The sequence below is a fragment of the Macrobrachium nipponense genome, chromosome 20 (genome assembly GCF_015104395.2).
Source record: "Macrobrachium nipponense isolate FS-2020 chromosome 20, ASM1510439v2, whole genome shotgun sequence".
Classification (NCBI taxonomy): Eukaryota; Metazoa; Arthropoda; class Malacostraca; order Decapoda; family Palaemonidae; genus Macrobrachium; species Macrobrachium nipponense.
In genome coordinates, this window is record NC_061089.1 from 30,858,405 (window position 1) to 30,876,213 (window position 17,809).

Consider the following 17,809-nt stretch of genomic DNA (forward strand, 5'->3'; position numbering starts at 1 on the left):
GTGTACATTACAACGAAAAAAAAAGTACAGGCGGCCCTCGGTTAGCGGCAGGGGTTCTGTTCCTGGCCACCGACGCCAAGCAATTTTCGACGTTGAGCGATTTTAAAGCCTACGGCCGCCACACACCTTCTTTCGAAACTCTAGACCAGTCAAAGGCGCCGTAATCCCACAACGGCGCACTAAGTAAAATTATATTTATGCAGTATAGTACTATAGAATTTACTGTACAGTACATGTGGATGTCTAGAGTATGTAAAGATATAATAAAGTTTATATAGTGTACAGGTAGCTGTAGTGTTCAGGTTATGATCATTAGTCTTACGATAGTCCGATTTTATGAGAGATCAAATTACAATGGCCTAACTTTATCCATCTTCTAGTTACATAAGTTCAATAACAGCAAAAGAGAATGATGAAAGTATGGTTTTAACTTTATACTCGTTGCGTGAACGTGTACAGCCATGAACAACCGAACGAGAAAAGACCTTTTTTTTTTTCAAAGTACAACCGAACTGGATAACATCTGTTTGGCTTGTATTTCGATCATCGTACTACAGTGCAACATTGCCGTATTTGTTATATGGCATTATGTATAGAATAGAACTGAGATATCTTAATGTAATAACTTTATTTGCTATAGATCAGAGATCAATATAGATTAAAGATCAACCGGGAAATATACCGTTAAATTTAAACCTAATTATAACTGAAGCTGAGAAAACTGTTCAAGCTGCTAATGACTATTATCGTACATCGGCAACAAGGATAAAACTGCAGTAAACGTCTGCCATCACACACCACTGTAGATAAAATTGGGATAAAATAATTTTAATCAAAACTACTGTGCTTGAAAGAACACATTTTACTGTTGGTTTCACGCCGATATAAGATAAATAACGTAAAGTTCGTATTACGATGATATAAACGGATTATTGCGACGGAATCACATTAATTTTTTACGGCAATAAACATGCCGCCAACGTAATCTGTTAACGAAAAAAATAGTAGTTCACATTCACAACGAGACATATTCAATAAATATTTCCACCTAAAAACACGCTGTATAAGGAAAAATAACTTTGTCTCATATAAGTCAAGTATATAGATATTCGTTTATGCTAACTAGAAGCAAGAGCATTCGCTCAGAATTGCGTTATGGTGAAACAAACTCGTATTCATCAGCTGATTTCAAACCACAACATTGGCCGCTCCGCGGAATACGGGCTTAAGTTTGCCGTAGTATTTTAAAATACAATAATATGAGAATACATACAATATTCTTGGATACAGTGAAATAATGTATAACTTTTTAAAGGATTTATGGAAAAGATGCATAATTAATAATATAACACAATGCATTTTTCGGAACTGGCGGACAAGAACGGACATGAAAAACCATCCCCTGACAACGTGGAGCGTAGTTACAAAGGCTGCCTTAATTTGTATCTTATTTCTGTACAAAAATGAAAATACCTTTACGTAATATATTTTCATACACATTTTAAACATAAAAGCATAAACATTTGAAAAATCGACACATCGATCGCTGTTTGCGCACTTTTTTTAACTCGATATTTTCGGAAGAGCGGCAGACGGCGGCATACAAGAACGAACTTGAAAAAAACAACGTAGTTGATAACTTGAAGGGGAGTTTCAAAAGCTGCCTGTTTATCATATTTCTGCACTGAAATAAAAATACCCTATTCGTAATACATTTTCATACACATTTTAAACATAAAAGCATAAACATTTATAAAATCGACACATCGATCGCTAATTTGCACTTCTTTTTTTTAAATCGATATTTTCGGAAGAGCGGCAGGCGGCGGCTTACAAGAAAGAACATGAAAAAATATCGTATTTGATAACGTGAAGGGCAGTTTCAAAAGCTGCCTTTGTATCATATTTCTGTACAGAAATAAAAATGCCTTTCACGTAATACATTTTCATACACATTTTAAACAAAAGCATGAACATTTATGAATCGACACATCCATAGCTAATTTTGCACTTATGTAACTCGATATTTTCAGAAGAGCGCCAGACGGCGGCATACAAGAACGAACTTGAAAAAAAACAACGTAGTTGATAACTTGAAGGGGAGTTTCAAAAGCTGCCTGTTTATTATATTTCTGCACAGAAATAAAAATACCCTCTTCGTAATACATTTTCATACACATTTTAAACATAAAAGCATAAACATTTATAAAATCGACACACTGATCGCTAATTTGCACTTTTTTAATCAATATTTTCGGAAGAGCGGCAGGCGGCGGCTTACAAGAAAGAACATGAAAAAATATCGTATTTGATAACGTGAAGGGCAGTTTCAAAAGCTGCCTTTGTATCATATTTCTGTACAGAAATAAAAATGCCTTTCACGTAATACATTTTCATACACATTTTAAACTAAAGCATTAACATTTATGAATCGACACATCCATAGCTAAATTTGCACTTATGTAACTCGATATTTTTCGGCATAGAACAGCGTCAGAGGCATATATTTTACCCTAATACCTACGTAATAACTCTCCATAAAATTTGTTAATATAATTTGCATAACCTTTATGGTCTGAACGGCATTTCTACAAATGTATGGACTCGTTAGACAACGGCGCCAGCGGCGCTGTTAACTGAAATTTGTGCCATAAAGATACCTTTAAAATGCCTTATTTTTTTAATGAATATTTTTGACGACCGCCGTAAAACCGATTTGCCGTTGAGTGATTGCGCCGTTAACCGCGGGCCGCCTGTAATTTGTTACCTTTAACCGTTTTGCCCACAGCACGATTTGAATACAATTATATATGAAATTTCGTTTTTGTGCTCTCATATATTGCATTATTTATATATGATAATGATAATTTTTTTCATTTCTGATAGTTTCATACTAAACTTCAGCCAATGACAAAAAAAGGAGCCAAAAATGAACTCTTAATCTTGAAAACTAAGCGCACTGTGATTTTTTGAAAAAAATATTTTTTCCGCTTCCGCGCTCACTCCGAAACACCTCCGGCACACGGGAGACAATTTTTTTTTTTTACCGCTTCGGCGTAAGAGGGTTAATCATATAGATGCCTAATATTTTAGAAACAGTATTCACTGAATTGCTAGTCTTTTCTTCTGTCAGACACAATAGGAATAGTATGTGGTCTCACCAGAGTCACTCTTGGAGTCTGGTGTGTGATCATGTCTGTAAAATGAAATCAGTTGATTATTTTAAGAATGTAAACAAAACCAGAATGCAAATGGCAGACAGCTATGTTCATGTTAACATGTAATTTGATACGGTAATAATACATGGAGTATGATTAGATGAAGTAAAACAAAGGTTTTATTAAAATGATCATTATTCTCAATACACAATTGTTATTCGACTTTTGCCAATGTATGTATATCTCAGTGTAGCAACCTAACTGGTATAGCAGTCTCTCTCTCTCTCTCTCTCTCTCTCTCTCTCTCTCTCTCTCTCCTCTTCTTCTCTCTCTCTCTCTCTCTCCTCTCCTCTCTCTCTCGTAGTAGCCATCTTGCTTGGTGAGACGTTCCCGCACGCAGTCTGATTAATCAACAGATATCACAAGTTTAACCGACGTCTAGAATTTTAGAAATATCTAGAAGTGTTTGTGAACTATCGGTGATAAGATTAGTGTGAAAATAGTAGGATAAAGCATCTACTAAGTTAGTTTATCAAGTGAAATACTGTAAATCAGAACAAGATGGCAGTAAGTTCCAACTGTGAAATAAAATGGCAAAATTTAGCTTGTTTGGCAGATTCGCAATACAATGAGGAAGCAGGAAGGGAACTGGCATTTCTCATCTATGAGATCAGCAACAGTCCTAACCAAAAAGATACAAAAGCATTCATAGATATATTAGAAGGATATAATCCTTCAAACTGGAACAAATCAACAGAAAACATCTTGAAAATAATTGAAGAAGTTCCAAATAAAATCCAAGTGGTCAAGAGACTCATAAAGAAAATATACATAAACCAACATATTCCGACAAAGAAAATGAATAAGGTGAACATTGTGAATATCCTAATTGATGCATTAGGAAAAAGAATGCCAAAAGCATGCAAACTGTGTAAGGTGTGGTATAGCATAGTTAATCCACAAAACCTAATCAGAAAATGTGCTGCATGCAACATTCCGACCGATCCACAATGTGTTGAGGTAATGCAAGATATGAGAAAAGATACCAGAATATTTTGCTCAACATGTCTATCATGGATAGACAATGTTATTAAATCAAGATTGAATGTACAAATAGTTGAGGATGAAAAAAAAGAAGAGGAAGAAGAAGAAGAAGAAGAGGAAAATGGAAGAGAAGTAAACAAAACTGAAATGACAGAAAAAAATAAGGAAAACAAAGAACAAGATAAAAGTATGGATGCAGAGATACTCATTGATACTACATATGAGGTAATAAAGCAGCATACTTATGAAGAAATAAATTACGATATGACAATACAAAAGATAATCCCGAAGAGGCTCTACCCATTCTCTGAGTCTTGCGGCTCTCGCCTATAAATAGCCGCTCTGAGTAGCTCTCCTCTATCACACTACCTTTCATTGCTACCAGATGTATGAGAATCTCAAAAAAAAATCTGAAAAAATCCCTGTATACGTATATGCAAAAATACACGCAAAAACGATTCTGTCAAACTCAGTCATACAGACGACGCAGTTACGATGAAGTCATCATTTAAAAACCACTATACAGGCAGTCCCCGGGTTACGACGGCTCCGGCTTACGACGTTCCAAGGTTACGACGCTTTTTCTTAAATATTCATTGAAAAAAATAAGTTTCTGGTTAGATTACACAAAAATTTTGAGGTTATGATGATTTTCGACACTTTTTATGTCATATTTTTCTAATTTTTTTTAGTGACGCCTCATATGCGGAACTAGTTTCCGAGCGAATGAATACTAGCTTGCGATGCGCAAAGTTCATAACAGTTCAAAAGCGCAAATAATGAAAAAATCATTGCTTGTTCCTAGTAATAATAACAAAATTAAGTTTCTGGTTAGATTACAACGCAAATTCCAAGTATATCCAAAGAGAGACATTATCCAGTAATTTGATGAGAGAGAGAGAGAGAGAGAGAGAGAGAGAGAGAGAGATTTAGAGAGAGAGAGAGAGAGAGAGGCGTCTTGGCAAATGAGATCATTTGCCAATGGTCTTGGGGATTGACGTAAGTTTTTATTTTCTGAACAGATAGGAGAGAAGTGTTCGTTTCATTAAACGGCCTCTGACTCGTGCCAGTAAATGTTTTGTTGATACTAATAATATAAGCCTATTTAAAGATACGTTTACTTTAATTAGTCGATATGATACGTAAATAGTAATCAGCTGTTCTTGTAGCCCTCAAGATTTGGCAAAATCGAAGTATCCAAAGAGAGAGATTATCCAGTAATATGATCAGAGAGAGAGAAGAGAGAGAGACGAGAGAGAGACCGAGAGACGAGAGAGAGAGAGAGAGAGATGGAGAGGAGAGAGAGAGAGAGAGAGGGTGTCTTGGCAACAATGGTCTTGGGGATTGACGTAACATTTATTTTCTGAACAGATAGGAACAGAGAAGTGTTCGTTTCATTTTAAACGGCCTCTGGACTTCGTGCCAGTTTAAATGTTTTTTTGTTGATACTAATATATAAGCCTATTTAAAGATACGTAAATAGTAATCAACTGTTCTTGTAGCCCTCAAGATTTGGCAAAATCACTCCAGGTTGTACATAAAACTTCAAGAATGTAGTGTCACCAGAGGATTACAATAGTTTTTACCTTCAAGAACCAGATTTTTTGATGAAAATAACTCCAGGTTGTACATAAAACTACAGGAAACAATATGTAGTGTAACCAAACGATTACAAGTAAGGTTTTTATAACTTTTTATTAGTTTAAGACATTTTTCCAGCGTTGTTCCGGCTTATGATGATTTTCGGGTTAAGAACGGAACCCCCGTCGTAACCCAGGGGACTGCCTATATCTTCATTATTTGTAAAAATAATTGGCTGAAACTTCTAGAAAGCATGCAAGGCATGTTTCTGCATAGATACAAGTAATAACTCTATTTTTTATTTTTTCAAGTTGACATGTCATCCGCCATAGCGGACGGTCCCCTTAATGGCAATGGTGTCTTCATTTATAGATTAGAGTATCATATTTAGCCTCCAAGTATTCAGTTGGCACTTAGGAAAGAGATAGTGGCAGTAACTTTTTTTTGTAGCGGTAGTTCCATTTGTTTTAGGATTCATGTCAGTTGATATTCAGTTACAGTTGACCCCCACTATTTTTCTGTTTCATAGCATTACAGGCAGTGATGATGAATGACAGTAGGGCATGTGCATATGGAGAAGATGCTTTTATTTTGTTTAACAGAGTGAGTAATGGTGTTCTTGGGAACATTGTAACCATTACATAGGCATACATATGGTGGATAGGCTTGTATGAAAAAACCTTTGTACATATGAAGTTTGTCACCTCAGAAATATATTTTTTCAAGGTTTGGCTTTTTATTATTAATATTTTCTCTAAAAGGAGTTGGAGTATCGTAATTATTTGTCATGCATTGTCACTTTTATAAATCCAGTTCTACTGTTCAGTTCTGCAGACATAGATGAGGAGATAATGGGGGTCATTCACTTCTCAGAGGAATTTCGAAATCGATATGGAAACTGCGTTCCTATGTTTTTTCAAGGGTCACTTGAAGAAGCACTAAAAGAGTCTGTTCTACTCCCTGCAAAAAATGTAAGATATAGAGGAATGTTTACATGTTTTTTCATGCTTGCTTTGAATTTTTTATTTGATGCGTCTTGTTTAGAACCATAGTTCCATAGTTACAACGGAGTGTATCTTGTTTTGTATTTATTTAGTAACTTTCATTATACAAACAGACCAGTATATCCTTTCCATGTATTTTGGTGAGGTTTATTTTAATATCAAATTTGTTCATATACGAAACAAACCTTCGGTCTTAACATTAGGATAAATACTCGGCGCCAGCTGGAAACCAGTAAAGTTTAAAATAATTGTGTATGCAAGGGACTATTGGCATCTGCGATTGGTCACGAGACATGTGGAGCCACCCACATACCCCTCATTAACTCATGACCCCGTTAGTTATTGTCTTACCGCCTTTAAGTGAGGACATGCTTTGCTCCGTCCTTTTAAAGCCGGTTTAGGTTGCCCCCTATTGTTTTCAATTTGTTGTTTGGAATTCCCGGGTATGTGAACATGAAGCCTTCTCATGCTGTGAGACTTCCTGGATATCACAAGAAGCAGATAAACGCCCTGATATTTTCTTCGATGATTTCGACGTCGAAGTACTCATCGTGTAGTAAGTCGTCGGTGCAGAAACTCTTAAGGTACAGTTAATTCGTTACCTGTGCTTTGGAATATCGCATATTCATATGGATTGCCTGTAATCCAAAGCTTTGATGTATCTGGATGTGCTTTGGGAAGTAATTATGACTAATTGTGCTCCTTTCCCTGTGGGAAGAGGTGTGCATCGCTATTTTGTTTTTGTTCCAGATACGTGGGTAGAGAGGATGCAGGTGTGCGGTCGGCGTAAGGCTTATCAGGAGAACCAACCCTAGGGTAGTTGGTTTGATGTATAATGTCATGCTGCCATCCAGGGTCCCACGTGATGGATGTCCCTTTTTTCCTGATATGCACTTAATGGCGGTTGGATGCATCGCCATCTGTAAAGAAGCAGATAGTGCAACACGGCAGACTTTAATGTCAGGTTGCTATGCCTACGAGAATAACATCAACAGCCTTGCACTTCTGGTAGGGTGCTGGCTTCGCATTTGAGATGCTCAGTGACATCATAAACATGGCAACCGCCATGACGTCACTTCACAGCTGCGGCCTACACGGAGACATGCTTCCATTTTCATTTCGAGGTACAAGAGTACTTTACAACTATGCTTTCGGATTGGAGATTTTTAATGCGGTTCCAGCGGCTCGACGCGCCGTGAGTACAGGCCCCGCTCCCACCACGACAGTGGACTCTGGCGGTCCCCTGACCGCCGCTCCCACCGGGACCGGGTGGGTAGGGAGACCAGCAGCAGCTCCTCTGACGCTCGGGACCGGAGCCATTGTTCTCGGTCCAGCCGCTTTCCTCTGGAGAGCTGCAGGACCAGGCCTGCAGCTCGATCGCCACCACAGGTTGGCGATTGCCTGTAACCCCCCAGGCACACCGGTTCTGCCGGTGAGCGAGGGGGGAGCGTCAGGTCTTCCTCTCCGATCCCTTCAACTTCCTCGGGCTACGCCGGGAAGAGCGAGGTGATCCGGAGTGACCGTGAGGAGCACGCTCATCACGGTCCCACCATGACGCCCTATGAGCCTGGCACGGTCTTAGGACCGACCAGGTCGTACTCGCAAGTGGCATGTAAGGAGACCGGGTAGGGGTTTCTTGCAGAGTTCTTCCTTTGGAAGGAGGAGGGTCTCAGGAAGCGCTCTTGTTGGAGGGACTTGATGGTCCTACTCCACAAGACGCAGTCACTCCCGAGATCCAGAGGTTGTTTGCAGAGATTATTGCGCTGATTCGTCAGCACAACGATCTCGGGGGAAGGATCGCCGCTCCCACCTTCTGAGCCTACGTCCAGGCTCGAGTTGTTCTGGGGTCCTAAGAAGGAACCCAAGATGACGGTGGGTCTGCCACGATCTGCTCTGGCTGACTCGGTGCTGGGCCAGGTGGACTCTCGTCTCAGGACAGGTGGGTTCGCTATGGTCTGGCAGGTCTTCCAAGCTACTTCCCCCTCCTCTACTGCGACAGAGGAGATTTTACGTGCCATCGGAGGACCCTCTGCCGCCCAAACAGGTTAACCCAGAGCTAGCTAGGCTAACTCCAGGGGTGTCTCTGCAGCAGCTCCTGTCGGAGAACTTACGGTTCTTGCAGCAAGAGGCACTCGCCTTGGAATCAACCGCCATGGTGGCATTCCAAGCAGTCTCCTGGTTAGACCTGTGGTCCCTCACGGTGTCTAAGGTCACGGCCACTTTGGGAAATATCACTCCTGAAGGTGACCCGGCTTTCGAGAGACTGTGTCAGTCTGGAGGTAGAGCCATCTCCTACCTATCCCACCGGACGGCAAACCTGTGGGCCAACCTGGAGGTAGAGCCATCTCCTACCTATCCCACCAGACGGCAAACCTGTGGGCCAACCTAGTTCTGAGGCGTAGGGATGCAGTCCTCACCCGAGTGACCAGGGCGGCTGGGCGTGAGGCAGCTCTGGGTCTTTGCAACGGACCGGTGCGGAGTTCCTCCTCTCTCTTCCCTGGAGAGATGGTGGACACTGCGGTGGAGCGACGGCGCACTGATGACAGTGACCATCTAGTACACTAGGCAGTCTCGAAGGCGTCTGTGCAGCCTCGAGCTACTGAGGCCAAGCCCAAGAGCTTGGTTAGCGCTTCCTCTGCGGCCAAGACGATCGCATCGTCAAAGCCCAGGGAAAAGACTCTGCCTTCGACTTCTTCTAGGAGCGACCGTAACCAGCCCTCCTTCCAGCCCTCCTTCTCACGAGGGGGAGCTGGGAAGAAGCAGCCGAAGAGAGGTGGGAAATGCTAGGGACGACGTTCCCCCTCACCTGCTGCCGTAAGTTAGGGGGGTTGTTGCCTGGCGAGCCTTTGGGCAACATGGCAGCGCTATGGAGCGGAGACCTGGATAGTAGACATCCTTCGGGAGGGGTATCTACTACCCTTCGAGTCTCAGCCACCCCTCACCTTCAACCCGGACCACCTTCAGACCTACATACCCGGAACATCCAAGGATGTAGCACTTCGGCAGGAAGTCCAAGCCATGCTGAGCAAAGGAGCTGTGGAGATTGTCAGGGATCGGTCACCGGGCTTCTACAACCGTGTTTTCCTGGTGGAGAAGCCTTCGGTGGGCTGGCGCCTGGTGATAGATCTCTCTCCCCGAACTGATTCGTTCTCCAGTCTCAGTTCACGAGGGAGACGGCACGCTCCGTGCTCGACTCCATGCAGGTGCACGAGTGTGCCGTGGCTCACTCGGTAGAGCTGTCAGCCCGCTACATTCCAGGCAAGAGGATTCCAGGCAAGAGGAATGTAGTAGCAGACAAGCTCAGCCATCAGGATCAGGTGATAGGGACCAAATGGTCCCTACACCCAGACGTGGCGGAAAGGCTCTTCAACCTGTGGGGGCGTCCAGTTGTAGATCTGTTCACCACCCGGCACAACAGAAAACTTCAGGTTTTCTACTCAGCTGTGCCGGACCCATGGGCAGCTGCAGAGGACGCTCTTCAACACCCATGGGACAACCTCTTCGTTTACACCTTTGCCCCATGGAACGGTACCACCAGTCAGTCCAGTCCCTTCATCTTCACGGCTGGGTGTTATCCACCATCTCTTGCGAGCGAGAGGCTTTTCTCGCCAAGCAGCAACAGAGATGGCTGGGTACCTCAGACAGTCCTCTGCAGCTGTGTACCAGGGAAAGTGGGCCGTCTTCTGTGGTTGGTGTCGTAGACGGGGTCTATCTGCTCTCAGAGCCACTCTTCAGCAGGTAGCGGATTTCCTCGTTTTCCTTCGCCGAGAGAAGCTCCTCTCCGTCCCCACATTCAAAGGATACAGGGCTGCCCTGGCCCTAGTCCTGAAACAAAGGGGAGTGGATATCTCGAACTCGTTCGAGATCTCTTTGCTAATGAGGAGCTTCGAGAGGTCTTGCCCACCCAGGGAATTCAGGCCCCCGTGAAGGGATGTTACTCTCGTCCTTAGGAGTCAGACTCGAAGTCCCTTCGAGCCACTCTGAGAGTTGTCAGACAGGAATCTGACCCTCAAGACCCTCTTCTTGCTGGCCCTGGCATCGGCAAAGAGAGTAGGGGAACTTCATGGCTTATCCTTCGTTGTCAAGCATACCAGGGGATGGGGATCTGTGACGCTTGATTTCGTCCCAAACTTCGTAGCGAAGACTCAGAGTCCTTCGGTCCCTGACAACCGGTTTGAGTCCTTCACAATTCCCTCTCTACTGGACTTCACCGACAACGATGCGGATGAGATGCTGCTTTGTCCTGTGAGGGTGCTACGGTGCTATCTGAAGAGAACTTGGCACCTCAGGCTTGAGTGTTGACGCCTCTTCGTTAGCACCGGGGTGACCAAGAAAGAAGTATCCAAGAACGCTTTCTTTCTGGCTGCGTGAGGAGATCAGGAGGGCGTACGAAGCTGATGGTAGCGACGACATCCATACCCTTCGTCCGAGAGCCCACAAAGTCAGAGGCATTGGTCCTTCCCTTGCGTTCCGCAAGAACTTCTCCGTGGCGCAGGTCCTGAAGGCCGGGGTCTGGACCAACCAGACCACCTTCACCTCCTTCTACCTTCTGGATATAGCTCACAGGTCCTTGGACACTTTTCCTTGGGACCCGTGGTGGCTGCTCATCAAGTTGTGTAGCTTACCCAGCACCCGAGCGGACAGAACAGCATCACATCCTTCTGTGACTGCATGAATGGATGAGTGAATGAGAGTGTGACTAGCTTCTCTTCCCCATCTTTTTCTCCCCCTCTACCTGTGGGCAGAGGGACGCGGTCGTCACTACGCTGGAACAGGAGACCGATGCAGGTAAGCTACTCTACCGAGCTCCATCCTACCCCTTTCATTAGGGATAGGAGCGATTATCCCCACTTTCCCCAACAAAGGGGGGAGGGGGGGGAAGTGGAAGCCAACAAGAGACAAACCCATGATTTCATATTGCCTCTTGCAATAGGAACAAGTTCTTGCTTGCTAGTTTTAAGAGGTACGCTGGCATTCCTCTTATTACTTGGGTCCAGAGGTCTGACCATTGATCCTGCGGTACATACCACGATCATCGGGCAGAGGCTAGGATCCCTCCCTCTGCTCTTACGACCAGGGAGGGAACCAGGTTGGACGAACACCAGTCTGTTCATTGACTCGGATTCCACCCACCAAGAAGTGAGTCTTCCTATTGTTAAAGGACCGATGGTTTGTATTGCGTATCGGAACAAATAACAATTTGTCGAAAAAAAAATTTTTTCCTAACTATACAAACCTGAGGTCCTTTACACATGGTCCCGAACCTCATGCCACCCCTCACTCTGTGTTTTCCTGGGCCTAAAGCAAAGTGAATCTTCACCTCCCAGTCGCGTGGTGCGCTGACTGTCGGAGAAGCAGTTTAACTACTGAACTCCCTTGTTCGAAGCTTACGACCAGTTCCAGCTTCCACAAGTTACATTTCTATTGTTAAAGGACCTCAGGTTTGTATAGGAAAAATACAATTTTTGACAAATTGTTATTTTACAGTCTTATTTTCCTTGTCCCCAAAGCCAACGGAGATTGGAGGACAGTGATAGATCTGTCAACATTGAATCTGTTTATAAGGAAAACCAGATTCAGAATGGAGACCCCAAAGACAGTTCTAGCAGCAGTCAGGGACAAGGACTTTATGCTGACAATAGACTTGAAGGACACATACTTTCAGATCCCTGTCCAACAGACTTCCAGGAAATTTTTCCGCTTCAGTCTTGCAGAGAAAGTTTTCCAATTCAGAGTCCTGTGCTTTGGATTGACAACGTCTCCTCAAGTTTTTACAAGAGTATTCACTCTCGTGTCGACATGGGTGCATGCTCAGTGGATTAGGCTAATAAGATACCTAGACGACTGGCTGGTGATAGCAAAGTCCAGAGAAAAATTACTTCAGGACAGGGATACCCTTCTGCAGTTTTGTTACAGCCTAGGCATTGTGATACAGTGGGGCTTTGCTTAGTCACGGATCAGCAATCACGGATTCAGTTAATCATGGGTTTGTTCCGATACGTAATACAAACCATCGGCCCTTTAACAATAGGAAGTAGCTAGCGGCAGCTGGAACGGTCGTAAGCTTCGAACAAGGGGAGAACGGTAGTTAACTGCTTGTCCGACAGACTGGGAGGTAAACAAATCACTTTTGCTTTCAGCCGCGGGTGTGAATGACGTGTTCGTCATCGCTCTCTGCCCGCTTCATCGTCGTATGCTTTGTTTATATTGTGTTTTCTACTAATGGTTTGTTTGACTTGAAAATGAAACTGTAAGTACACTGTTTTCATTTTCATTACTTAATTATGAACCAACATGGAGCTATCGCCGTAGATGCGGCGATTTCCTCTCTTTTCATGAATTGAACCCTTGAATTATGTCTCGGTGCCGAGGGCGGGCGCGCTCGCGCCGAGTCATGTATTTTGCGCGAAAGTGTGTAATTGAAAAATGTAAGTACTCTTTTCATTATATTTTTGCCCTGTGTCGATTGCGTTACACCGAGAGTGTGATTGCGCTCGGCACGAGCCTTTTATTTTGTATAATAGAATGCAATGAAAGTGGATTCGCAATTGCAATATTCTTTTCATTTTCATTTATTTATTTGCATGAATTTAATTTGGATCAATTTTCGTTCTTACCCGGGAATTGATCCTTACGATTATTATATGTGAAAGTGAAATCGCAAGTGCAGTATTCTGTTTCATTTTCATATATATTTTATGATAGCATCATATTATTTGGATCAAGTTTCCGTTCTTACCCGGGAATTGATCTTTTCCCCTTTAAGTTCTATGAAGTGAATCGCAAGGGCAGTATTGTTTCATTTTCATATTACTTTTCACTGCTGTGCGGGGGTAGGGGAAGCGAAGGTCTGCCAGGAAGTCGTCGGAAAGCTCTCCCGCGACTCCCTTGGTATCCGATTCTTCATCTTCCTTCCTGCCCCCGCTCAGCTTCTTCGTTGTATTTTGTATTTGGGGTCTTCCTTGCGTTCGGGGTGGGGCATGTCTTCCCCCCGTGCGTGAGGGAACCCCTCTTACTAATCTATCTATGTTACTGCAGGTGCTACATCCGTGGGAGACGACCTTGGACAGGTATGGACCACCGCGGCGGCAGGGCGTGCCTAGCATCCACGGGCTGCTGCAGCGTCTAGCAAGGTCTGGGGCGGTCTCCACTACTACCACGGCCGCTTATGCTGCTCCCCCCCCTCCTGGTCTACACTCCCCATGCTGTGTCGGTGACGCCGTCTGCCGCTACTAAGGGTCCGCCGCCGTACCGAGGGCGTGTTGCCGCCGCCCGCCTGTTTTCTTCGTGTTGCCTGCCCCAGACTTCCGGTGTTTCCAGCAGCTCGCCCCGGGACCTGGCCGCCAGTACCCAGGTTCCGCTGGCTGCCGATGATTCTACGAGGCGATCGCTGGGCCTGCCGTGCCTGCCGCTGATGATGATCCCAGCTGTTGGCTTGGCTGTCCCTTCTGGGTCTACCGCTACGCTGTTCCTGCCGCTCCTGAGCTGGTTGCTGTTCCTGTCGCTCCTGGTTCCTGCGCCTGTCCATGCTGGTCCTGCCCACGGTGTGTCTTCCCCAGTCCCAGGTCCTTCCGGACAGGTGCAGTCGGGCGGCCGTGTTGCTTCAGCAATAGCCCCGGCTCCGGCCTGGATGGAGGACCTGACGACTGTCCTGCGTGAGCTGACAAGGAAGAGGAGAAGAGGAAGCTGTCATCTTCGTCTTCATCGTCTGCTGCTGCCTCTTCCCCTTCGACTTCTAAGGCCCATAAGCCGAAGAAGAAGAAGGCTGCCTTCCCCCTTAAGAAGTCTCCTTCGGGAACTTCTAAGGGCCCGTCCCACCCGGTGGGGGGACGGGGGGTCCTTCTGCTGGTCCTCCTGCTACCTTCGGGAGCGGGGGCCCGTCTCCCCTTCCGTAAGGAAGGAATAAAGAGATAGACGGGGAACCAGAGGAGTATCGGTTAGCTCTGGTACTTCCTCGCCTGGTGCTAGCGGCGATGCCGCTACGCCAGGTTCCGGCTCGGTCTCTCGTTCGCGAGAGATCCCGAGTGTACGTTCTCCCTCGGGAGACCGTGCAGCCAAGTTTCGGCGCCAGAGTTCGCTCGGCGCCAAGACGCGGCACGGAGCAGAAGGCTGGTGAGAGACGCTCAGGTGACTCTTGCCAGGCCAGCGGCCGCTCTTGCAGCGACCAGCTGGTAACCCGGGTTCCTTTTTCCCCCCTAAGAAGGCTCCTTCGGGACCTTCTAAGGGCCCGCTCGCTCCGGCGATTCGGGGAGCTCTTCTGCTGGTCCTCCTGCTCCTCGGGAACAGGGCCCGTCTTTTCTTCGACCAAGGAGAAGAAGACGGGGACCACCAGAGGTAGTACCAGCTTCGGCTGGCACTTCCTCGCCTGGGTTCTAGCGGTTCTGCCGCTAAACCAGGAATCCGCCTCGGCTTCTCGTTAGCGAGAAGTACCGAGTGGACGGTCTCGCGCGGAGACCGTCCAGCCAAAGTCTTGACACCCGAGCTCGCTCGCCGCCAAGACCGAAGCGCGGATCAGAAGACTGGCGAGTGTCATGCAGACGACTCTCGCCAGGCCAGTGGACGCTCTCGCAGCGACCAGCTGGCTGCTCGGGTTGACGTGACGGTCGCTGACCAGCCACGGGTTGAGGCGAGGAAGGGGTCCCCGCGGCCGTCGGTACCAGCCACGGCTGGTACCAGCGGCTCGACGCGCCGAGAGGACGCTCGCCGGTCTCACCGCGACAGCGAGCCTAGCAGGTCACCTGACGCCGCTCCCATCGGGACCGGGCGGAGACGGTAACCAGCAACAGCTCGCCTGACGACTAGAGATCAGCGTCGACGTTCTCAGCCGAGCCTCTCGCCCCAGGCGAGCGGCAAGGCTAGGCCTGCTGCTCGATCACCACCGCGGAGTGTTGACGATCAGCAGCAGCCCTCCAAGCACGCTGGTCCTGCCAGCGAGCTAGGGGGGAGCGTCAGGTCTGCCTCTCCTGTACCTTCAACCTCCTCGGGCTACACCGGGAGGAGCGATGAGGTACCTATGAGTGATCGCGAGAGGTGCGCCGCTCGCGATCCCGCTATGACGCCGTATGGACCAGCACGGTTCTAGGACCGACCTAGGACATACGCGCAAGTAGCTGGATGCGACCGTCAGGGGTCTGCCGCTGTTCCTCCTTCTGAAGGAGGAGTATCTCAGGATCTGTTCTTGTTGGAAGGACTGGACGGTCCTACTCCGCAAGACGCGGTTACTCCCAAGATACAGAGGAATTTGCAGAAGTCATTAAGCTGATTCGTCAGCATAATGACCTTGCGGAAGGATTGCCGCTCCCACCAGCAGAGCCCACGTCTCTGCTCGAGTCGTTTTGGGGCCCGAGAGGGAACCCAAACCGACGGTGGGTCTGCCGCGATCGGAGCTTGCCGATTCTGTCTCGAACCAGAGTCTCTCGTCTCAGACAAGAAGGCTCTCTCAGTTCTGGCCGGTCGATCAAGCTACTTCCACCTCCTCTACTGCGACAGCGGCGTTTCTACGTGTCTTCGGACACCGTATTTAATTACTCCTTCGGTCCTCGTGAGAGGTTTCGACCTAGACGAGGACTGGAATGAGTCGGAGGACGGTATCGGCTCTCTCCTGTCAGGTGTCGATTCAGCCCCACCCAGACGGACCGTTCAACAGTGGCGGCGGCAGACCCGTTACCTTACAGTGTGAGAGGTTCGTAACCCTCCTCGGGAAAACGTTTTCTCCTGACGATACGTTTTCCCAGACTCTGAGCGGCGATGGCTGCTCCTACTCTTCTCCAACTGCTAGTTCCACTGGGAAGGCGAGCGAGTATCCAATTCCTCCCCCATTCCCTCTCTCCTTACGGCTACGAGGGAAAGGGGAGGGATCCTACAGAGATTTCTCTGTAGGATCCCACGTTCGGGACTGCGCTACCGGGGGGACCTTCGGGTCCTACCTGACGTAAGCCCCGGTCGTTGAGGAGGAATCCTGCCCCATTCTCGATTTCTAAGGGAATCGAGAGGACCACCAGCCGATATCATTTGACGAATTCGGTGGGGTTTCGCAGACGGCTTAGAATTCTACGGAAATTTCTAGCGCATTCAGAGGGGTTCGAGGTGTTTTTTACGATCTCAAACACTTACGCGAGACCACGGTCCAAAGTGGAGCGAGACGAGAATCCCCGATATGTTACACGATAATCGGGAACCTCGCTATGCTCGAATTCCTGGAATTTCTAGCATTGGGAAAGAGACTGCTGCTGAAAGAAACTATCTCACAGTAGGCGACCAACCTGGAATAGAGAAGATCGGACGGGAATATCCAGTTTGGCTTGAACTATCGTCTTAGTATTCTGTTCACCATTGAAGCTTTCCTTCGAGGAAGACTTCTCCTTCACTCTCTTTGATAGAGATCGAAGGTGGTCGATCTCCAATCCTTATTTTGTTTTCTTGAAGGAAAGAATTTAGGATGGAGATCGTTGTTCAGAATCCTACAAATATACTACGTATATTAACCTCGCGACATGATTCTACTAAGCAGTTGAATTGTCCGGGGGTAGGCGCATATCCTAGTTAATCTACGGATTGCGACTTATAAGAGAAGTATTCTAATTGAACTGCAACTCTGGGTTGCCTGCAACCTCCCAGGAGTTTTCAGTTTCAATTTTTATATACTTATGGTTTTGTCACGACAACACCATTTCAACTTTTATTATTTACCGAAATTCGTTTCGCCTAAATATAATTGCTCGAGCATATCTTTTATGCTCGGTAGTTATAGCCGAACGCATTCCTTCGTGGAATAATGGATTACCTGGCAACTCAGGATGACGACTCAGCGAGAGCTCAGGCTCAACTACTGCGTATTGAACTGCCTGATAGCAGCTCAGTATCAGCTGGGCCTCCGAGATTCACGGTCATGTATGTCTCTCTCTCCCCTGGTTTGATTGACTACTGAACCGTATCTCTGCCCAACAATCATGGACTTAGGTCCTCTGATTAACGGGGATTCTCGCAATAATGAAGGACCATCTACTGCTGTGACGCTAGATT

The 17,809-nt window shown here is 46.3% G+C and overlaps 1 protein-coding gene across 1 annotated transcript in view; it reads left to right on the plus strand.

Moving 5' to 3' along the window:
• Positions 1 to 17,809, plus strand: part of LOC135224427 (FAS-associated factor 1-like) — a gene marked incomplete in the record, with an annotated part of 195,290 nt that overhangs the window by 96,199 nt on the left and 81,282 nt on the right. Inside the window, 1 exon segment of the mRNA XM_064263419.1 lies at positions 6,618 to 6,754. Coding sequence (XP_064119489.1) covers positions 6,618 to 6,754 — 137 coding nt within the window.